Genomic DNA, 25,228 nt, shown 5'->3' on the forward strand with positions numbered 1-25,228 from the left:
TTTGAGACTTTGCAGTTGGCAGAATGAAGAAAAAGGAGCAAAGACTCAGAAGCAGCAAACAGATTCTCTTCAGTTCCACAGAGGAGTAGGTCATCAACATACTGGAGAAGCGTGACATGAAGATTCTGTAACACCCACGGATCCAGGGTCATCTTCATAGCATGAGTGAACTGGTTAGGGGAGTTCTGGGCACCCTGTGGTGTCCTGGTCCAGGTCAGCTGAGATCCTTGAAACGTGAAGGCAAATAAAAACTGAGTCTTCATGAAGCGGGACACTGAAGAAAGCATTAGCCAGGTCAATAACGGTGAAGAGTGTTGCTGAAGTAGGCACTTGAGAAAGCAAGGTGTTTGGGTTGGGTACCACAGGAGTTTCCAAGATGGTGGCTGAATTGACTGCTCTGAGGTCCTGTACAAGTCTGTACTTCGGAGGGTCTCCAGGAGCTGTCTTCTTCACTGGAAACAGGGGTGTGTTACAGGGTGAAACACATCTGATTAGCACTCCAGAATGTAAGAGGGAGGTAATCTGAACTCCAAGGCTCCGCTCTTGGGCAGCCTTAAGCGGATACTGAGGTAGTCTGGGGTATAGGTGCCCAGGTTTGAGGTGGACTTTTACTGGAGGCACTTTGAGCAGACCCACATCCTCAGGTCCAGTTGACCACAGAGTGGTAGGTAGATTGGGCAAATCCGGGGAAGGTGTCGTTTGTAGAGTCATCATCATCAGAGGGAAAGCCTTAAGGACACAACGATCTTCAGTGCCTTGTTGTGAGGCAGGATCTTGTAATTGCAATTCCATCCCTTGATCACCGAAGATGATGGTAGCGTGAAGCCTTTGAAGGAGGTCAGCTCCTAGAAGGTTGACGGGGCAGGTTTCAGACACCAGAAATTTGGCAAAGACACCAGAGAATGGGCCAGCTGGGACGGGAACAGTGAGTGGTGATGAGGTTTGTTGACCTTCAACTCCAATACATGTGAGGAAATCTGAAGACAGGGAGATTGTAGGAGGCAGCTGAGATGAAGAGATAACAGAGGTGGCCGCCCCAGTGTCCACTAAGAACTTGAGAGGTTGATTGTCCACTTCCAGGGTCACTGCACCACAAGACGAGGAAGTACAGGTGGCGGGAAAAGTGGGCACCGGTTGGCCTGAACTTCATGAGTGTGGAGGAGGAAGAGGTCTCTGAGGGTGCCCCCTGCGAGGACAACTTCTCATATGACCAGGGCTGGCACACTCCCAACACAGAGGTCTCCCTTGGTCATCACGAACTGGTCTGTCCCTGTAGTTTTGGCCCTGGGACCCTCTCGGCCTCAAGCGTGGTGATCCATACCGATCCTGAGCCTGATACACCATAACAGGTACTTCTGAGGCTTCTGCCATATACATGGCTGGTTTCTTCTTGCCTTTGTCCTTCTGTGCTTCCTTCTCTGCTTCCTTTTCTGCTTCTTTTTCTTCCCTTTGAAGCATTTTCTGATAACTCTTCACAACAGTGAGGGCCTGTTTTAGGGGACCATCAGGTAATTCGGGACGAAGCTTCATGACCTTATCCTTCAGTGGATCTTCCAGACCATCAATAAAAGCACGGACCAACAAGGCTGCCTGCGTCTTCACATGAGTTGAATAACCCAAGTCTTCAAACTGCATAGTTAGTCTGGCAGCGTATTTCTCCACAGCTTCACCAGATTCTTGTTGTATATCCTGTATTGATCCTGCTTCGTCACAGAGACGATCCTGGGCCCACTTTGTGAGTTGAGCGATAAACTCCTTTCCAGACTTGAACTTGTTGAGAGGTCCTGCTTTAGTGGGGTCCAATTCCTTCATGATGGTGGGGAGAAAATATTCGGAGGCTTTGATTGAGGTGATGCCTGATAGATCAGACCATGTAGCCCCGTAGATGCTCCTAGTCTGTTCCAGTTTCCTTACATACTGCATGGGAAATTTGTCCGGGTCAGGTAACTTGTTAACAATAGCATCAATTTGTACCGGAGTGAAGGGTTTGTATTTCAGCTTCAGCCCTTCTTCTTCTTCGTCATGTGTCACTGCCTCATCCTTCGGGGCAGTTGGGGGTGCTGTGGGTATTACCTCATCCAGGGGCTTTATACCTGTGTGCATCAGTGGTATCGTATTCAGCTACCAAGGGCATGATGCCCTCTAATCCGGATTCATGGTAACAGACGATCCTAACTTCTTGTAAATCGAGATCTGGGGTTGATTGGAGACAATTCTTGATGACTTCAACGTGTTCCTTCATACAGGGGCCCAGTGGGTATCCAAAGAGTCCTGAAGATATCAATGGTATAGCCAAAGTTCTACGAGGAAGTGTATCTCTCCCTAGCCGTCCTGCAAAGATAAGCACTGTCTGTAAGGCGGTCTGCAATATTGTACGGCAATGCTCGGGTGTCCTGTAATCATATATAGGGCCTGCAGTGTGTAACACTATATCACAGGGCAAATTCCCTCCCTGGGTGGACATAGCGTCTCCTGGATGCAAGGGGCCATAATTGGTAAGGTAGGCCTGACACTCTTGGGTTATGGCTGGGCCTCCTTTTTAGCTATCTGTTGGGCCAAACCACCTCTATGCGACAGGGTAGAGTTAGCTGGGTTCACTATGGCTCCTACCTGGTGGGTAACTATGTCCCCATACCCCACTGAGAAAAGAACATGGGAGCCCTGAGGTGTGATGTAATAGCGTGAATGACAGGGGAACCAGATTTCAGGGTCATGGGGCAACCTAGAGGATTTGTTGAGAGGGGTAGGTAGTGGGCTCCTTCCGGGCCGGGGGGATTCGAACGGACCTAATAGCAGTGGCGGGGCAGGGGGAATTGTAGCAACCTGATTGTCAGAATCTTCTGATCCCTCATCATCTCCGATAGCTTGGCGCCTCATACGCATTACGGACCGGAAAGCCGTACTGCCGGTCAGGGCATCAAGAGTGAAGGGACCTTGACCAGGTGTATTTACAAATATCACAGTGGGTTGCACCGGGAGACTAGGCCCAGAGGCCGGAACAGAAACAGGAACATTAGAGGTGGGAACAGCATCGGTCGGTGCCGGAGGTTTCTCAGGAAGTGGTGGTCCGATAGTACTCGCCGGAAAGTGTTACCAGCGGACATAGTGGCTGGGGAGGAATTCCGGGTGCACCAAGATGGCTGCCGGTGGAGGAGGGGCATGCCCCACTTCCGTCCATGGTCTGGGCGGAACCCCAAGGACGGCCCGCCCCACACACACGGCAGGTTTCCACCCAGGTTGGATTCTGCACGCCACAAACAGGACACACCCACGCTTCTGGAGAGCTCGTCTTGTCGCCATTATAGGGCGGTGGTTGGGACTGCATTTTCATCATCAGTGGCACGGCGGCCATTTTACAATCTATAAGATCACAGTTCAAAGGCATTTTATAACCAAACACAGGTTCCGCATTGTCTGATCCTCCTTCCCCATCAATCTCTTTCCATCCTTCATTCTTCAAGCCTCGCGCAACTCGCAGATGAGCTTGTGCTTGTTCTAACAATCCTTTATCTTTCAACATGCCTCGTTTGTTCTCTATGAGATTATGCCACATAGCCGGCTGTAATCTCCCTGACGAGGGCAATCCTACATGCTTATACAATCTCTCAACATTCTTGACTGCCTTCTTGCCTTCCCGTGACGCTACTATTGCCTTGACCTCCACAGCATCCTCATCTAACTTGTGGGGCACAGACTTCTTCTGCTTTAAGATACGCAGCATGACTCTTACAGAATACTATGGTTCTCTGCAGAAAAACCACTGGTAGCGATATCAACACTGATGTTCCACAGTACGGAGCCTCACGTTCGACGTACTAGGAAAAGAGCCTCGCGCTCAATATTTCCTTTCCCTAACCTTGAACAGCAGTGATTAACAGATTATCCTGCCACGATATTCCAACAGTCGGGAGGCGGTCTCCTAGTGAGAGCCCTCCACAGAAATACAGGTGGTCCCTTCTCGGGACGTCTTAATTACCTAGCTGGTACAATATCACAGAGGCTGCGTCTCCTATCCCTTCCTCTAAGTTGCCCCACAATCTGCAACTAGCTCAATTTATCACTCCACTTCACTACTAGACAATAGTCACGGGTAGGGTGGTTGAATGGAGTACAATGACCGGTGGAGGAGGTGTGGTGTACACGAGGACGCGCAGAATGCGACGTCTCTCAGTTGCTGGTTCAGAGCGTGGCACAGGATCGCACTCAGTCTCACCACTCGACCGGTCACCCCTCAGACCCAAGGAGACCACAGACAAACCAATAACGGCTGAGACACTAGCAAGTGTGACACATACAGTGTATATGATCTCACTTACCGTGTTTTGGAGGGTGATCAGTCCTCGAGGTCAGCCACTACAGGTATCATCCACAGACATCCAGGCATGGGTCCAGAGGAGCCTCGGATCACTGTCCACTCCCCACGTTGGGCGCCAAATTGTCGGGGTCGTAAACGACAATAAATCCTCATTCACCAGTCATTCCAAATCATTGTGCGAGCGCAAAACATCTGGTACCAATTAAGAATGACTCAGACACGCAGCTGATTCAGTCTTAGCTAATGTCCCGCATCCACACCTGTCAGGAGCAGTACAACAACTGGCTTTATTTACAAATACACAATACTATATTGAGTGTTAGGGGAAGGCGTGCATTAGGCGGGGTTTATGCAGTATACATCTAGTGTCCAGTCTCTCTGATTCGTCAAAACGTCTCCCGATGGTTACTTCTTCTTCACATTCCTGAGTTATCTTTTTTTAGGAGAAATGAAACTTAACTTAACTCTTTAGACACTGAATTTAAGTGAAAGTGAACACTGGCAGCCATCTTTAATACAGTTACATTTGCATTAGCAAGCAATTAGGAAAAACTTATTGTTTCACAGTATAAAAGTATAAAAGTTATATAAGAAAATATATTTTCACCTTGACAGTTCATGGTAAAACCAAATATCAAGTCGCCAGGTACCAATGATTGATGGGGTTATTAGGTGATGTGTTATTGCTAGCACCTCTGGGACCACCAGTGGTCCCCAGGATACAGGGGCCGCAGCGCATCTCGTGGTCGACATGATCATAAACTGCTTTAAGGCTGAGTATAGATGGCATCAAAACCCTTTATGCTAGTTGGGATGTGACTATCTCAGTGGGGACCGGTGCACGAGTCGCTCCCATTACATGTGTTTTGTGGACTAGCGAGCGCTGCGATTTTTGGTTCATGGCGGAGAACAACTTGTCCGCTGTCTCATAGGTCCATATTTGGTCAGTCCGCTGCTCGAAGATGTGGTGTCTTCTATGGAAGGTCCTGAGATCTCCCACTTCTGGGGACCCCTAATCAATGGTAATAAATAAGTGTTCAATTAACCTACAGCGCCTCCAGTGGGGAAATCGAGTATTACAATATAACCGCTGCACTGCCCTTCCCATCATGGACTTTGGAGCTGCTCTGGCTTAATAGGATGGATGTACGGTGGTATTTTTGAGACAACTCCTTTTGAGAGTATTAATGAGGGGTAACTGCTCACAACAGGTTGGGGGGCGAATGTGTATTAGGGAAGTTGCTTCATGTCTGGATGTCTCCTCCATGTAGGGAGATGTACGGAGTAACGTTACACCCTAAGCTCTTATTCAGACATCTGAACGTCACGGCCCGGACTGTCCACGGGTCTCCAGACCTGTAGTCACTGCAGGATAGAAGACGTGGAGTTCCGCTCCGGAGCCCCGTGGGCCGTCCGAGCATCATGGTCCAAACTGGGGACTGTCCTACATGGGACGTCTGGCTGTTTCATTGGAGTAATGGGGACCGGCAGGAGTGTCCAGGCCTGGCCTACGGGGTGCACACCGACATTCTTAGCACTTAGGATGAATTTGTGATGACACAAAGTGATTAAAAATAGTTTATTGATGAGCAGAAATACATAATGTGGTGGGGGGGGGGATGTGCTTTCAGAAGCCAAAGGGTTAAAACCTGATGCTGGAAAGGTATCAGCGGGGTTATTGATCTGTGACTTTCATGACCCATTTCCGCAAGCGATGACAATGAGTGTAGAAGCCGAACTTTCCGTCCCGGTCACATCCCTCGCCCCAAGACACGATGCCCATCTGGTACCAACGTTTGCTGATGGGATCCTAGAAAGAGAAAGGACATGACACCAAGTTCATGGGGAGAAAAGAGCAGGGAGGGTGTGGTGGTCCGGAACCCAGTGCGGATTTTAAAAAAAAAGCCTATTTTTTAGCTTTTTCCCCAGGGTAGGAGAGGTAGTTGTCAATCACAATGGTATAAAATGTCATCGATAAACACCAACCTTCATGACAAAGGGGCCTCCGCTGTCTCCTTCACAGGCGTCTCCTCTCTTGCTTTCTTCTGGACTGTAACCTACAACAATGGGTAAGATGTCAGGACGAAACATCTTCATGTGTACCTGGTACTTCAGGTACGGACTAAGCTGCTGTGTCTGCAAGAGTCAACATTTTCTGGCTATTTTGTGAATTGTATCCGGTATTTTTCACCAGTTTTCCTTTCTGCGGGATCTTTTTCAGTTTTCTGCGCTATCTGGTGGATATAAGCTGCTGTGATATCTCCTAAACACAGAACATACAGACATGACCGATCCCTGCTCTCCTCTGTGTCACATGGAGGACAATATACAGTAAGTACTGAGCTGTGTAGCTGTGAATCCATCACTGGAGTGAGCTAAAACACTAGAAATTAGCAGCATGGATGGCAATATACAGTAGTACTGAGCAGTGAATACAGTTATGAGTTTAGAAGAAACTAGAAGGTAGCAGTATGCAGAACATTATACAGCAGTAATGAGCAGTGCAGCTCTGAATCCAGCATTGGCATTAGATGAAACACTAGGAAGATGACATAGCAGGAATGAGCAGTGAATACAGTTATGGGTTGAGAAAATGCTAGAAGGCAGCAGTATGGAGCACATTATACAGCAGTAATGAGCAATGTCGCTGTGAATCCAGTTATGGGGTGAGAAAGCAAAGCAGTAGCGTGGATGATTTCGTACAGTAGTATTGAGTAGTGTAGCTGTGCATCCAGCACTGGAGTGAGATAAAACACTAGGAAGTAGCAGTATGGAAGACATCATACAGTAGTAATGAGCAGTGTAGCTGTGAATATAGTTATGAGTTGAGAAAATACAAGAAAGCAGCCTGGGAGGTCTTTACACAGAAGTAATGAGCAGTGTAGTTGTAAATAAATCTTTGAGGGTGAGAAAACAAAAAGCAGCAGCCCCATCTGAGCTAATCTCTCTTCTTGCTCTTCCATTTCTCCCTCGACTGCATTACGCAGCTGCAATTTGGGTGGGTGAAGTGGCTTGTAAGTGGAGAAAAGCAGATTTCTCTGCCAAGATATGTTTCTTACACTCGCCTGTACGATTGATTTATAGAAAATTTGTTGAAGTGACAGTTTAATTTTGCAAGCGTACGTCTAAAAGTGGGCATCATCTCAAGAAGAATGACGGAGCATCCATCATAGAAAGGTTTCCCACCATGGCTTCCGGACTCACATATGAAGAAGTCGTAGATAAAAAGCTACTCACCCGCACAGAACATGTTATCGGTCACTTTAATATTGGTAGATGCCTTGCATTTCTCCTGTTGAACCACAGGAAGGTTTATCTGCTGAAGGGCCGTCGGTAACTGTGGTCCTCCCGTGCTCCACGTCTCCTGAAGATTCCCCCAACCCGAAACCCGACCTTTGAACCCTGACTGCAGAAACCTGTAAGACATCATTAATGTAGAGCAGGTCAGATACCAGGACCTCAGACGGAGCTTGGAGACCATTGGCTGGTAGATACGGGGGTCCTCACTTCTGCACAATCTCCTTGGTTGGGAGACATACTGGATGGATATAATTTGTGAAGGTCAGAGGTTTCCTGAGTTGCATGAGCGCGATATCTCGGTCAAGATTTTCCTTCCAGTTGTATTTAGGGTGGACAATGATCCGTTCCAGCTGAAGAATCTTCTCTGTTGTCCTCTCGTATCTGGATGAAGAGAAAACAGAGATGGGCACAATAATGGCCTTCATATAGTACCAATATAATACTGCCATACACATCTCATCATATAGTACCAATATAATACTGCCATATACATCCCATCATATAGTACCAATACTGCCATATACATCCCATCATATAGTACCAATACAATACTGCCATACACATCCCATCATATAGTACCGATATAATATAGCCATATACATCTCATCATATTGTACCGATATAATACAGCCATATACATCCCATCATAAAGTACCAATACTGCTATATACATCCCATCATATAGTACCAATATAATACTGTCATACACATCCCATCATATAGTACCGATATAATACTGCCATATACATCCCATCATAAAGTACCAATACTGCCATATACATCCCATCATATAGTACCAATATAATACTGTCATACACATCCCATCATATAGTACCGATATAATACTGCCATATACATCCCATCATAAAGTACCAATACTGCCATATACATCCCATCATATAGTACCAATATAATACTGTCAAACACATCCCATCATATAGTACCGATATAATACTGCCATATACATCCCATCATAAAGTACCAATACTGCCATATACATCCCATCATATAGTACCAATATAATACTGTCATACACATCCCATCATATAGTACCGATATAATACTGCCATACACATCTCATCATATAGTACCAATATAATACTGCCATATACATCTCATCATATAGTACCAATACTGCCATATACATCCCATCATATAGTACCGATATAATACTGCCATATACATCTCATCATATAGTACCAATACTGCCATATACATCCCATCATATAGTACCAATATAATACTGTCATACACATCCCATCATATAGTACCGATATAATACTGCCATACACATCTCATCATATAGTGCCAATACTGCCATATACATCCCATCATATAGTACCGATATAATACTGCCATACACATCCCATCATATAGTACCGATATAATACTGCCATACACATCCCATCATATAGCACCGATATAATACAGCCATATACATCTCATCATATAGTACCAATATAATACTGCCATATACAGCTCATATAGTACCAATATAATACTGCTATATACATCCCATCATATAGTACCAATATAATACAGCCATATACATCCCATCATATAGTACCAATATAATACAGCCATACACATCCCATCATATAGTACCAATATAATACTGCCATATACATCCCATCATATAGTACCGATATAATACTGCCATACACATCTCATCATATAGTGCCAATATAATACTGCCATATACATCCCATCATATAGTACCAATATAATACTGCCATACACATCCCATCATATAGTACCGATATAATACTGCCATACACATCCCATCATATAGCACCGATATAATACAGCCATATACATCTCATCATATAGTACCAATATAATACTGCCATATACATCTCATATAGTACCAATATAATACTGCCATATACATCCCATCATATAGTACCAATATAATACAGCCATATACATCCCATCATATAGTACCAATATAATACTGCCATACATATCCCATCATATAGTGCCAATATAATACTGCCATATACATCCCATCATATAGTACCAATATAATACTGCCATACACATCCCATCATATAGTACCAATATAATACAGCCATATACATCCCATCATATAGTACCAATATAATACTGCCATACACATCCCATCATATAGTACCAATATAATACAGCCATATACATCCCATCATATAGTACCAATATAATACAGCCATACACATCCCATCATATAGTACCAATATAATACTGCCATATACATCCCATCATATAGTACCAATATAATACTGCCATATTGTGACGACTCCTGGAGTGGACCCTCTGGGTCGTGACACCAACCCTCCCAGGGCGAGCTGACCTAGTGAAGACCACCCCCTATACAGGGAGAGTCAGGGGCAAGCCCCAGGGGGTGAGGCACCACGACTGCTGGCACCAGGCGGCCGGCTCACAGGAGACACGAGTGGGTGTGTGTGTCTGCAGGAACGTGTAAAGCGTGGACACGGGAACACGTGGTATACAGAGACTTCGTTCGTCCGGGTGTGAGTGAAGCAGGATGCGTGCAAGGCGCACGTCAGAGCACTGAGTCAGGCAGCAGGTGTGCCAGGAGGTGTAAGGCCGGTTTCACATTCGCGCTTTTGAGCGCAGCGACGGCCTGCGCACGGCCGCCACTAAGCCCCGCCTCTACCAGTATCTCCGCCTCCGGGCGCATGACGTTGCATGCGTCCCCTATCTTCATCACAGAGGGCGCAGGCCGTGCGCAGTCTGCTCACAGTCTGCGTTTGGCGGCGCATGCGTCCTTTTGACGGTGCGCCGAGCACAACCAAAATGCAACAGGTTGCGTTTGGCGCTGCTCGGCGCACCGTCAAAAGGACGCATGCGCCTCCAAACGCAGACTGTGCGCAGACTGCGCACGGCCTGCGCCCTCTGTGTTGAAGATAGGGGACGCATGCAACGTCATGCGCCCGGAGGCGGAGATACTGGTGGAGGCGGGGCAGGGGGCGGGGCTTAGCGGCGGCCGTGCGCAGGCCGTCGCTGCGCTCAAAAGCGCGAATGTGAAACCGGCCTAACAGAGTACAGGAGCAGGGTGTGTGCCAGAGGGCACAACTGAGCATAAGACAGAGCGCAGGATTGGTACATGAGCCAGGAGGCACAACAGAGTAAGAGACTGAGTACAGGATCAGAGCATGTGCCAGGAGGCACAACTGAGTATAAGACAGAGCACGGAATCAGAGTGTGTGCCAGGAAGCACAACTGAGGATGAGACAGAGTACAGGGTAAGAGCGTGTGCCAGGAGGCACAACCGAGTATGAGACAGAGTACAGGGTCAGAGCATGTGCCAGGAGGCACAACCGAGTTTGAGACAGAGCACAGGGTCAGAGCGTGTGCCAGGAGGCGCAACCAAGTACAAAGCAGAGGACCTGAATACAGCGCACAGCCAGGCAGGGACACGGCAGACCAAGCCAGGAAGCACAACAATAATCAGGCACCTCCCCTAGGGGGAGGTCGTCTGATATAGCACAAGACTACTACTGGTTCCGGGTCAGGACCTAGCCAGAAAGCACATGACCACTACAGGTTCCGGGTCAGGTCCTCCATTACCATAGAGAGGACCGAGCCCTATACAGCACTGACAGGAGCGCGCAAGCGCAAATGTGACATGTAGGCGAAGACCCGGGGACGAGAGCTGCGCGTGCGCACCCGACGGGACCCCCGGAATGACTGCGGCTCTGGAAGAGATGACGTCGGGACCGAGGTCCCGCCCCCAGGTGAGCACGGCGTGACAGTACCCCCCCCTTTACGCCCCCTCTTTCTAAAACTGGAGAGGAACTTAGACAAAATCTGGGGTGCGTGGATATTCTCCCTGGGTTCCCATGACCTCTCCTCAGGGCCAAAACCCTTCCAATCGACCAAGAACATGGTTCTCCCTCTTACCTTCTTCATGGCCAAAATGTCATTCACCTCAAACTCATCCCCCAAGCCAACAGGCTGGGGTGTGTGGCCTGGAGAAGGATGAAATCGGTTAAGAACCACAGGTTTTAGGAGAGATACATGGAAGGAATTGGGAATACGGAGTGAAGGAGGCAGCTTCAATTTGTAAGCAACATCATTAATCCGCCTGAGGACCTCAAAAGGACCAATGTAACGGGGACCCAGTTTGTAAGATGGTACCTTAAGGCGGACGTATTTGGTGGAGAGCCACACCTTGTCACCAGGGAGAAATGGAGGAACGTCCAGGCGCCTCTTGTCAGCGTGTAATTTCATTCTGTCCCGTGCTTTCTCGAGAGCGGTTTTGGTCTCCTGCCATACCCTGGAGAACTCCACAGACAGAGAATCGGCAGCAGGTACCCCCGAGACAGGAAGTACCGGTAGAGGCACATTGGGGTGCCGTCCAAAGACGATGAAGAAAGGAGACTTGGTAGACGATTCACTGGAGTGATTATTGTATGCGAACTCAGCCCAAGGAAGTAGACCGACCCAGTCATTCTGATGAGCATTAGAAAAATGCCGGAGGTAGGATGTAAGGATCTGGTTGGTACGTTCTACCTGCCCATTGGTTTGGGGGTGATAGGCGGAAGAGAAATCCAATGACACTTTCATGAATCCGCATAGAGCTCTCCACAATCGGGAGGTGAATTGGACCCCTCTGTCTGACACGATGTGCTGGGGGAAGCCGTGAATCCTGAAGATATGGGAAATGAAGATCTTCGCCAAGTCAGGAGCAGAGGGTAGTCCGGGAAGAGGAATGAAGTGGGCCATCTTCGAAAATCGGTCTACAACCACCAAGACCACAGTACAACCGGAAGAACAAGGCAGATCAGTAATGAAATCCATGGCTATGTGCCGCCATGGAGCCGACGGAACGGGAAGCGGGAACAGAAGACCGGAGGGTGGTTGTCTGGGTATCTTGTTCTGGGCACAGGACGGGCAAGATGCTACAAAGTCTTTAACATCCTGGGAGAGTGAAGGCCACCAATAATGGCGAGAGATTAAGTCCAAAGTCTTTTTGACACCAACGTGGCCGGCAATCTTGGACGAATGTCCCCAATTTAGCACTCGTTTTCGGTTATTCTCAGCCACAAAGGTTCTTCCCGGAGGTAACGTGGTTAACTTGACAGGAGCCGCAGTAATCACTTTGGATATATCAATGATATGAGAGGGTTCTTCCTCTGCATCAGACGACAGGAATGATCTTGACAACGCATCCGCTCTAACGTTCTTATCGCCGGGCCGAAAATGTAGCTCAAAGTCAAAGCGGGCGAAGAATAGGGACCACCTGGCTTGCCGAGGATTGAGCCTCTGTGCGGACTGGATGTACGCCAGGTTCTTATGGTGCGTGAAGATCTTGAATGGATGTATGGCACCTTCCAGTAAGTACCTCCACTCCTCCAAGGCCAACTTAATGGCCAATAGCTCTTTGTCGCCAATGGAGTAGTTCTGCTCAGTGGAGGAAAATACTTTAGAAAAGAAGCCACAGGTGACAAAACGTCCAGAAGAGGATTTCTGCAGACGGACTGCGCCAGCCCCAGTAGAGGATGCGTCCACCTCAAGAGTGAAAGGTCTACTAACCTCAGATCGGTGAAGCGCCGGAGCAGCGGCGAAGGCTTGTTTCAACGACTGGAATGCCTCTTCAGCCTCAGAGGGCCAAGCCTTTGCGTTAGCTTCCTTGCAGATAAGGGACGAGATGGGGCGAACCAACGAGGAGAAATGAGGAACAAACTGTCGGTAGTTCGCAAAACCAAGGAAGCGTTGGATTGCCTTCACCCCATGGGGCTGTGGCCAATTGAGGACGGCGGACACCTTTGTCGGATCCATGCGTAGACCTGATTCTGAGATAATGTACCCCAAGAATGGCAGGGACGTTTGCTCGAAGGCACATTTCTCGAGCTTGGCATAAAGGCGGTTCTCCTTCAGGCGCTGGAGGACTTCACGCACGTTCTTTCTGTGGGCGGAGAGGTCTGGAGAAAAAACGAGGATGTCATCCAGATAGACTACCACGCAGGAGTACAGCATATCCCGGAAGACGTCATTGACGAACTCCTGGAACACCGCTGGGGCATTGCAGAGGCCGAAGGGCATGACCAAGTACTCATAGTGACCGTCTCTGGTGTTAAAGGCGGTCTTCCAATCATCCCCGGAACGAATGCGGATCAAGTTGTAGGCCCCACGAAGATCCAGTTTGGTGAAAATTCGAGCTCTAATAAGTCGGTCAAAGAGCTCCGGGATCAATGGCAATGGGTACTTGTTCTTGACCGTGATATCGTTCAGGCCTCGGTAGTCTATGCAAGGACGGAGGGAGCCGTCCTTCTTTTTTACAAAGAAAAATCCAGCTCCCGCGGGCGAGGAGGACTTACAGATATAACCTCTCGCAAGGTTCTCCTGCATATAGTCAGACATAGCTTGGGTCTCAGCAGGGGATAGCGGGTATATCCTACCCCTGGGTGGTGTAGAACCAGGAATGAGGTCAATCGGACAGTCATATGGCCGATGGAGGGGCAGAGTCTCGGCCTCCTTCTTGTCAAAGACATCTGCAAAGGACCAGTAAGCCGACGGCAGACCTGTAGGTGCCGGGGATGGACCGGCAGAGTTCATCGGACGGACGGGCAACAGGCACTTTTCCTGACAGAACGGTCCCCACTGGAGTATCTTGCCCGACCGCCAGTCCAGGGTTGGCTCATGAGTCCGTAGCCAAGGGAGGCCTAGAAGAAGTGTGTAAGACATGGTAGACAAGACGAGGAAGGAGATCTTCTTCAGGTGCAGGGCTCCAATCTGCAGCTCGATTTCTTCGGTGGCCTGGGTAACGGTCTCCTGCACGGACGTACCACTGACCGAAACAATCGACCGAGGAGTCTCCAGGGATCTGACAGGAATCCGGTATTTTTTAACCGCCTCGAGTGTGATAAAATTCCCCTCCGTGCCAGAATCCAGAAAAGCCTCCTCAGAATAACGCTTGGTACCGAGATTCAATAATACGGACACGAGCAGGGGAGGAGAGGAATCACATACACCTAGGGAGGCCTCTCCTATCAACCCTAGGCGGAGAAGTTTCCCGGCTTCTTGGAGCAGGAACGGAGGAGGTGAGAGAAGCTCCTCTCTCTGGCTAATTCACGGGCGCGTTCCTGAAACCGCAGGTCAATGCGTGTCGCCAGAGAGATCAGATCCTCTAAAGAGGTGGGGGTATCCCGACCTGCCAGTACGTCTTTGATCCGACCGGACAGGCCACGCCAAAAGATCCCTACGAGAGCCTCGTTGTTCCAACCGAGTCCGGAGGCCAAGGTACGAAAACGGATGGCATACTGTCCCACCGGTAGCGTACCCTGATGGAGGTTAGAGAGGGACTCGGTGATAGAGGCCAGCCGACCCGGCTCGTCGAACACCTTGCGGAAGGTGTCCAAAAAGGTGGAAAGCTGAGAGACGAGTGGGTCATTGCGCTCCCAGAGGGGGTTCACCCATGCTAACGCCTCCCCCTCTAAGTGTGAAACAATAAAGGCAATTTGGGCGCGCTCAGTGGGATAGTGCTGCGGCAAAAGCTCCAAATGTAACCGCCATTGGTTCAGAAATCCTCAACAAAACTTGGGGTCCCAGCTATATCGGGGTGGCTTGCCGAGGCGCGGCATCGGGTGCGGGGCCGAGGACTGGGCAGAAACAGATTGTATGGCCGACAAACGGGACTCCATGGATTTCAAAAGGGCCATAATCCTGGTCTGACTCTCCCGTAGGAACACCAGTTCCTTTTGGATGGAGGTGGTGGTACCAGCGGGGTCCTTGGCCTGATTATACTGTGACGACTCCTGGAGTGGACCCTCTGGGTCGTGACACCAACCCTCCCAGGGCGAGCTTACCTAGTGAAGACCACCCCCGATACAGGGAGTGTCAGGGGCAAGCCCCAGGGGGTGAGGCACCACGACTGCTGGCACCAGGCGGCCGGCTCACAGGAGACACGAGTGGGTGAGTTTGTCTGCAGGAACGTGTAAAGCGTGGATACGGGAACACGTGGTATACAGAGACTTCGTTCGTCCGGGTGTGAGTGAAGCAGGATGCGTGCAAGGCGCACGTCAGAGCACTGAGTCAGGCAGCAGGTGTGCCAGGAGGTGTAACAGAGTACAGGAGCAGGGTGTGTGCCAGAGGGCACAACTGAGCATAAGACAGAGCGCAGGATTGGTACATGAGCCAGGAGGCACAACAGAGTAAGAGACTGAGTACAGGATCAGAGCATGTGCCAGGAGGCACAACTGAGTATAAGACAGAGCACGGAATCAGAGTGTGTGCCAGGAGGCACAATTGAGGATGAGACAGAGTACAGGGTAAGAGCGTGTGCCAGGAGGCACAACCGAGTACGAGACAGAGCACAGGGTCAAAGCGTGTGCCAGGAGGCACAACCAAGTACAAAGCAGAGGACCTGAATACAGCGCACAGCCAGGCAGGGACACGGCAGACCAAGCCAGGAAGCAGAACAATAATCAGGCACCTCCCCTAGGGGAGGTCGTCTGATATAGCACATGACTACTACTGGTTCCGGGTCAGGACCTAGCCAGAAAGCATATGACCACTACAGGTTCCGGGTCAGGTACTCCATTACCATAGAGAGGACCGAGCCCTATACAGCACTGACAGGAGCGCGCAAGCGCAAACGTGACATGTAGGAGGAGACCCGGGGACGAGAGCTGCGCGTGCGCACCCGACGGGACCCCCGGAGTGACCACGGCTCCGGAAGAGATGACGTCGGGACCGAGGTCCCGCCCCCAGGTGAGCACGGCGTGACACATATACATCTCATCATATAGTACCAATGTAATACTGTCATACACATCCCGTCATATAGTACCAATATAATACAGCCATATACATCCCATCACATAGTACCAATATAATACAGCCATACACATCCCATCATATAGTACCAATATAATACAGCCATACACATCCCATCATATAGTACCAATATAATACAGCCATACACATCCCATCATATAGTACCAATATAATACTGCCATATACATCTCAACATATAGTACCAATATAATACTGCCATATACATCTCATCAAATAGTACCAATATAATACTGCCATAAACATCTCATCATATAGTACCAATATAATACTGCCATACACATCCCATCATATAGTACCAATATAATACAGCCATATACATCCCATCATATAGTACCAATATAATACTGCCATATACATCCCATCATATAGTACCAATATAATACTGCCATAAACATCTCATCAAATAGTACCAATATAATACTGCCATATACAGTACATCCCATCATATAGTACCAATATAATACTGCCATATACATCCCATCAAATAGTACCAATATAATACTGCCATAAACATCTCATCAAATAGTACCAATATAATACTGCCATAAACATCTCATCATATAGTACCAATATAATACTGCCATACACATCCCATCATATAGTACCAATATAATACAGCCATATACATCCCATCATATAGTACCAATATAATACTGCCATATACATCCCATCATATTATACCAATATAATACTGCCATATACATCTCATCATATAGTACCAATATAATACTGCCATATACATCTCATCACATAGTACCAATATAATACTGACATAAACATCTCATCATATAGTACCAATATAATACAGCCATATACATCTCATCACATAGTACCAATATAATACTGCCATATACATCCCATCATATAGTACCAATATAATACTGCCATATACATCTCATCACATAGTACCAATATAATACTGACATAAACATCCCATCACATAGTACCAATATAATACAGCCATACACATCCCGTCATATAGTACCAATATAATACAGCCATACACATCCCATCATATAGTACCAATATAATACAGCCATACACATCCCATCATATAGTACCAATATAATACTGCCATATACATCTCAACATATAGTACCAATATAATACTGCCATATACATCTCATCAAATAGTACCAATATAATACAGCCATATACATCTCATCACATAGTACCAATATAATACTGCCATATACATCTCATCATATAGTACCAATATAATACTGCCATATACATCTCATCGCATAGTACCAATATAATACTGACATAAACATCCCATCACATAGTACCAATATAATACAGCCATACACATCCCGTCATATAGTACCAATATAATACAGCCATACACATCCCATCATATAGTACCAATATAATACAGCCATACACATCCCATCATATAGTACCAATATAATACTGCCATATACATCTCAACATATAGTACCAATATAATACTGCCATATACATCTCATCAAATAGTACCAATATAATACTGCCATAAACATCTCATCATATAGTACCAATATAATACTGCCATACACATCCCATCATATAGTACCAATATAATACAGCCATATACATCCCATCATATAGTACCAATATAATACTGCCATATACATCCCATCATATAGTACCAATATAATACTGCCATAAACATCTCATCAAATAGTACCAATATAATACTGCCATATACAGTACATCCCATCATATAGTACCAATATAATACTGCCATATACATCCCATCAAATAGTACCAATATAATACTGCCATAAACATCTCATCAAATAGTACCAATATAATACTGCCATAAACATCTCATCATATAGTACCAATATAATACTGCCATACACATCCCATCATATAGTACCAATATAATACAGCCATATACATCCCATCATATAGTACCAATATAATACTGCCATATACATCCCATCATATTATACCAATATAATACTGCCATATACATCTCATCATATAGTACCAATATAATACTGCCATATACATCTCATCACATAGTACCAATATAATACTGACATAAACATCTCATCATATAGTACCAATATAATACAGCCATATACATCCCATCATATAGTACCAATATAATACAGCCATACACATCCCATCATATAGTACCAATATAATACTGCCATATACATCTCATCATATAGTACCAATATAATACTGCCATATACATCTCATCAAATAGTACCAATATAATACTGCCATAAACATCTCATCATATAGTACCAATATAATACTGCCATACACATCCCATCATATAGTACCAATATAATACTGCCATATACATCTCATCATATAGTACCAATATAATATTGCCATACACATCCCATCATATAGTACCAATATAATACTGCCATATACATCTCATCAAATAGTACCAATATAATACTGCCATAAACATCTCATCATATAGTACCAATATAATACTGCCATATACATCCCATCATATAGTACCAATATAATACTGCCATACACATCCCATCATATAGTACCAATATAATACTGCCATACACATCCCATCATATAGTACCAATATAATACTGCCATATACATCTCATCATATAGTACCAATATAATACTGCCATACACATCCCATCATATAGTACCAATATAATACAGCCATATACATCCCATCATATAGTACCAATATAATACTGCCATACACATCCCATCATATAGTACCAATATAATACTGCCATATACATCTCATCATATAGTACCAATATAATACTGCCATATACATCTCATCAAATAGTACCAATATAATACTGCCATAAACATCTCATCATATAGTACCAATATAATACTGCCATACACATCCCATCATATAGTACCAATATAATACTGCCATATACATCTCATCATATAGTACCAATATAATATTGCCATACACATCCCATCATATAGTACCAATATAATACTGCCATATACATCTCATCAAATAGTACCAATATAATACTGCCATAAACATCTCATCATATAGTACCAATATAATACTGCCATACACATCCCATCATATAGTACCAATATAATACTGCCATATACATCTCATCATATAGTACCAATATAATACTGCCATACACATCCCATCATATAGTACCAATATAATACATTTTCTAAAAATGCCACCATATAATTCCCATAAATACTACCGCTGAATAAATCCTCTCTGTCTTTAGCTGTTGCTTTGTGTTTGGTCACATTGTGCCCTTACTTGGCTCGGTAATGTTTTCCGATCCGGACCAGGAGGTCGTCAGAGGTGAAGTTTTTATCCCACGGAGGATAGAAGATGCAATGAGCGGCGGTCAGCACCCAGCGGTCACTGATCAGACTGGCCCCGCACAGGAGCTCCTGGGGGCTCTTCTTGAACAGCATCACCTGCCTGGGAGCAGAAATAAGCAAGACAGAAGGTGGAGGATGAGGGAAACCATCAGCAAGTTGAAACAACACTGAAGCTCCACCAACAACTCCTTTCACGCTGTTGTAACTTGTTTTCATACTATCTGGAAACAATCAGCAGTGGTTGCCTTGACATCTGTCAGTAAACAGGATAACCATTTTTTATCTGGTACATCCCCCCTCCACTTTCGTTCCGGTGGTCTCTTGATGTGCCGTACAACGAGAACGCCTGTCTCTGTAATTTAACCCTTTAGGTACCACACTCAATAACAACTGCGGCATCTAAGCGGTTAGACAAGAATAGCAGATTGTTACCTACTTGTTGATGGTTTCCTCTTAAAAAAAGAAACACGCTTACTATGGAGGAGCTTTATTATAAACTAAGAGTGAAGATGGGAGGCAGAGAGGCGCGGTGCGGCTCCCGCGGAGTTACCATGGGGAGCTGCCTGGCTCGGCTTCCTCTCCCTTCACGATCCGGCCCTGGATGTAGGATGCCAGCAGCTCCGCTTCGCTCTTATCAGCGATTTTCTTCTGTTCAAAGAGCGGCCTCAATCCACAAACTGCGGGAAATAGAACGCGACGATGATCGGTGAAAATTCCGGCCCCCAAGCCATCCCCCCCCCAAAAAAAAAGCCGCATCCCCTATAGGCCCCTTCCCCATAGAAGGTCCGCGTCCAACAGGTGGGCAGAAGCAGGACGACGCGCGGCACGGGCTGCGCTGCTCTCCGTGGGGTCTGGCGTATGCTCGGACAGGCTTTCTCTAGTCTCTTCCTGCTGATGGCGCTCTGGGTGAAGTGGACTGCCAGGGTGTACTTATTTACAGAGAGACCATTCTAGTAGCCCGGGATCATCTCGAAGATCTTTTTTTATGGGACACCAAAGAATTTATCAAAAGTGAGGAATATGGGTCCCCACTTCTCCGGGCAGGTGGGAGCCCCTGTGACGGTGGAGGCCCAGCGGTGTCGCCCCCTTGTGGTCGGCCCTATACCGCTCTCTACTCACCGTCTTCTCCTTTGCCAAAGGTCTTCTCATTAAAAAACGTCTGTTGTTGTGTCGCGTCTGTGCGGCCCGCTTGGACAGTGACGGGCTCTTCATCTAGGGGTCTGTCTGCCAGCGACAGGGGTCAGCCGGCAACACGGGCAAAGTCCAAGATGGCGGAGACGGATCCACGAGGCACAAGAAAAAAAGAAGCAACTAAGTGAGAACAAACCCAATAAGCCCAAATAATATCAACCCTCCTCCTCCTCCCCGGACACATTCTGGGGCCTCGAGTTAAAAAAAAAAAAAAAAAAAATAATAATTTTTTTTTGTACATTTAAATGAACTTTTTCTGTTAAAAGAAAATTTAAAAAAAAGTAAGAGATTTTTTAAGTTTTTTTTCACTCTTATGCTACAGGTTTCCTTTTAATAATTGCTACAGTTTGGTTATGATTTTTTTCTATTGTACATTTTTTACTTTTACTTTATTTCTTTGTATTATTATAATTATATATATATATTTTGTAATGGTTAGAGATTTTTTATATTGAATATTTTTAGTTCTTTTATGTTATCATATTATTTGAATTATTTTTTACAAATAAAATACTTATTTCCTTTATTACTGGATTGTGTTCGATCTCTTTAGTCCCAGACAATTGGGCACGTGACCCCGTCAATCATGTGATTTTTTTTTTCTGACACAAAACATTTGAGAGCATTTTTTATAATTACCATTTATTACTATCATTTACGTATTTTTAATATATATTTGTTTTACATTTTTTACTTTTACTTAATTCCCTGCTATTATTATTTGTATATTGCTTTTCTTTTATATTTTTTTTAAATCCTATATACATATTCTCACACACACACACATATATATATATATATATATATATATATATATATATATATATAGAGAGAGAGAGAGAGAGCGAGAGAGATTTAGATTTTTTGGATATTAATTTTTTTTAATTGCTACAATTTTAGATATTGTATATTTTTAGTTCTTTTTTATTCTTATTTCAATAATTTTTTACTTTTTTTTTTTTTTTTTTTAGTAAAATACTTATTTCCTTTATTACTGGATTGTGTCCGATCTCTTTGGTCCCAGCCATTTGGGCATGTGACCCCCGTCGATCATGTGATTGTTTTTCTGACACAAAGCTCCAAATCTTCTGCATAAACATACGCTCGAAGGGTAAAACAATGGCTGCCTTCTGCCTCCACTAGGGGACGCTCACTGCACGTTGCGCTATTATGGAGCTTTGCAGGGCATACAGTATATACTCAGTGGTGGTTGAATGCAGCTGGACTTGGGATCGTGCACATCTGTGTGAACAGGAGCCGACGAACTCTAGACTCCAACCCCCGATACAGAGAGGAAAGACCCCCCGACATCGTTTTAGACAGTGGGCCGTGACCCAATGGTCCTGCAGCCGTGCTGGGACAGTGGGTCGGTGCAGAGGGCAGCTGTGTATGGCTCCATTTACAGAAGGGGCAGTGGGAACTACGAATCATAGTGGACGGGCGATGGCGGCCGGAGGGAGGACGTGACAGGTGGTGACTTACCACAATAATTGAGGGTGCAATACTCGAAGGTCATGTTGGTGTGAGACACGTAGCACCACACGCCCTCGTCGTCATCGTCGGGGTTTCTGCAGTAATTCTCCTTCAGGTCTACGTCTTCCCTGAACTCTTCGCGGCTGTACAACTCCACCAAGGGCGAGTCCCAGCGGAGGCACGGAAGTCCTGACACGGTGACCGCCAGGGTGCCCTCATACTCTAAGCCATGGTTCGGCACGCAGGGTGTCAACACTTTCGGATCAGTTTTCGACACTTTCACAATTGCCTCCACTGTGAAGCCATTTTTGCCTATAGGGACACAAACTGGGAGTAAACGACCCCCAATCTGCTACTGACCGAGCATGCTGGGTGTTGTAGTATGATATCATAACAGATGGAAAGCCAAAGGTTGGAGACCACTGGTCAACGAAAACCATGTCCACACCTGGTGGGCAGCACATGGGCTCCGTGCCGGCTCCATCGTGGTCTGCACTGACGCCTCCCTCCATTACTCTTCATAGCTAAACAAATTATTCCTCAGCTGCTGCAGAACTTCTTTTCCAAGAGACTTCATTTTAATCAGTCATATTATTGAGACCCCCGCGGGATACACAGAGACCCCCTGAATTCACCCAACCTAGATGATGGCCGGAGGGAAGCGATTACTCTATGGTGGCCTCCTGTTCCTGCAGCTTGTGGTTCCCCTACTCTGAGCATCTCCTGATGATGGGAGTTGTAGTTCTCAGACAGCAGGAGCCGCAGACTCTGACGTAAGAGTCTACAATAAGATTGCGGATCGCCATCGGTGTAACCTGAATCCTGCACGCGCCATTTATAATCCCGGGGTCTTCGGCAGAGTCAGTGAGCCCCCTCCAGTGATCGGAGATAGGGGGTCTGCACCGCCTGTAGTTATGAGCCCGGGGGATACAGAAGCCTGGAGTAAAGGATGACTTTTCAGGCCGTATATTTACGGTGCACAATCTGCATCAAAAACTGCCATGAGAAATACTCGGCGACACTCCCTTTCCTCTGCAGATTTTCTCTCGTGGACATTGCTGCTACTGTCTTTGGCAGAAACTTTTGGAAAAGTTGCTGCTGTGTCTCCGGCTCGGGTGGACGGACCTCGCGGAAATCACGGCCCCACTTACCACATACAGGCACTGAACATTCCTCTCTGGGCTTCTCGGGGTCCTTGGTGTAGCACCAGGGCCCCAGGCTGTTGTCATCCGGGTTTCGGCAGTAGTTCTCCGTCAGGTTGTAGTGCGGGTGGGTGACCGGGTTTATCCTGGTGAACAGAGAGGGGACAAGCGAACAGTTCGTATTTAGGGGAGCTCTCTTGGCATAAACTTAAGAGGATTTGGCCGAATCTCCCGGACCCTGCACTGATCGTAACCGCGCTTCGCCGTCAGTACTTTTCCCGCGATGCATGGACTGGCCGGGGGTCTCCTGATCCCAACTTGACAACTTCCTTCATTCCTATGAGGCTGCTCAGTTCATGTCAAGAGACCCCCGGCCGGTCTGTAAGGGTTGGATACTTTTGGAGCCCCCTATTTTAATAGATCCAATGTAACTAAAATAAAGAAATAAGCAACTTTGCATAAAAAAACAACGCCCGTTCTGTGTATACAGCTCCCATGCAAACCTATGCATGTTCATGGCCAGTGACTGCTCTCTTTCTTCTGCATATATAAGTGACGGGATTGCTGGATCAGATCAGTCTGTCTGCAGTTGGCATCTATGGAGATACATATCTCTGCATAGGAGCTGTATGCACAAAACGGTAGGGTTTGTTTTTTTAAATGATGGTATTTATGCACTCGGAGATGAGGCAATGGACAAGTAATGTGAACCCAATACTTACTTCGTCTTATGAGGAAAGTTACTGGCCCAGTACTGACATTCTCGCCCCGACCTGGTGACGCTGATGTTTCCTAAGTAGTTCTGACCCATTCCATCTGCACAGTCACCTGTCAATCAGGAACAGAGGGAGGTCACACAGCAGCGATCCCTGGGGTACAGATATCTATGTAATGTCTACCATTATCACTATTAGCCAGTTATAACCACGTGCAGCGAAGACTGCAGAGAAGAGACAGTCTGCAGAGGAGAAATGGCCTGCGAAGAAGAGACAGTCTGCAGAGGAGTAATGGCCTGCGGAGAAGAGACAGTCTGCAAAGGAAAAATGGCCTGCGGAGAATAGACAGTCTGCAGAGGAGAAATGGCCAGCGGAGAAAAACAGTCTGCAGAAGAGAAATGGCCTGCGGAGAAAAGAAAGACTGCAGAGGAGAAATGGCCTGCGGAGAAGAGACAGTCTGCAGAAGAGAAATGGCCTGCGGAGAATAGAAAAACTGCAGAGGAGAAATGGCCTGCAGAGAATAGAAAAACTGCAGAGGAGAAATGGCCTGCGGAGAAAAGAAAGACTGCAGAGGAGAAATGGCCTGCAGAGAAGAGACAGTCTGCAGAGGAGAAATGGCCTGTGGAGAAGAGACAGTCTGCAGAGGAGAAATGGCCTGCGGAGAAAAGACAGTCTGCAGAGGAGAAATGGCCTGCGGAGAAAAGAAAGACTGCAGAGGAGAAATGGCCTGCAGAGAAGAGACAGTCTGCAGAAGAGAAATGGCCTGCGGAGAAGAGACAGTTTGCAGAGGAGAAATGGCCTGCTGAGAAGAGACAAACTGCAGAGGGGAAATGGCCTGCGGAGAAGAGACAGCCTGCAGAGGAGAAATGGCCTGCGGAGAAGAGACAGACTGCAGAGGAGAAATGGCCTGCGGAGAAGAGACAGACTGCAGAGGAGAAATGGCCTGCGGAGAAGAGACAGTCTGAAGAGCATAAATGGCCTGCGGAGAG

At 46.5% G+C, this 25,228-nt stretch overlaps 1 protein-coding gene across 1 annotated transcript in view; it reads right to left on the bottom strand.

Moving 5' to 3' along the window:
• Positions 1–5,880: 5,880 nt before the first annotated feature.
• F2 (coagulation factor II, thrombin) overlaps positions 5,881–25,228 on the bottom strand; it is a 32,109-nt gene continuing 12,761 nt past the window's right edge. The window contains exons 5-14 of the mRNA XM_073541647.1: positions 24,246–24,351; positions 23,533–23,669; positions 22,391–22,693; positions 20,837–20,941; positions 20,268–20,394; positions 19,650–19,817; positions 7,823–7,996; positions 7,553–7,731; positions 6,302–6,372; positions 5,881–6,125 (exon numbers count right to left, since the gene is read on the bottom strand). Of these exons, the coding sequence (XP_073397748.1) occupies positions 5,991–6,125; positions 6,302–6,372; positions 7,553–7,731; positions 7,823–7,996; positions 19,650–19,817; positions 20,268–20,394; positions 20,837–20,941; positions 22,391–22,693; positions 23,533–23,669; positions 24,246–24,351 (1,505 nt within the window). The 3' untranslated portion in view covers positions 5,881–5,990. The remainder of the gene's footprint in view (positions 6,126–6,301; positions 6,373–7,552; positions 7,732–7,822; positions 7,997–19,649; positions 19,818–20,267; positions 20,395–20,836; positions 20,942–22,390; positions 22,694–23,532; positions 23,670–24,245; positions 24,352–25,228) is intronic.

The sequence above is a fragment of the Dendrobates tinctorius genome, unplaced genomic scaffold (genome assembly GCF_039654945.1).
Source record: "Dendrobates tinctorius isolate UK_male_01 unplaced genomic scaffold, ASM3965494v1 ptg000124l, whole genome shotgun sequence".
Classification (NCBI taxonomy): Eukaryota; Metazoa; Chordata; class Amphibia; order Anura; family Dendrobatidae; genus Dendrobates; species Dendrobates tinctorius.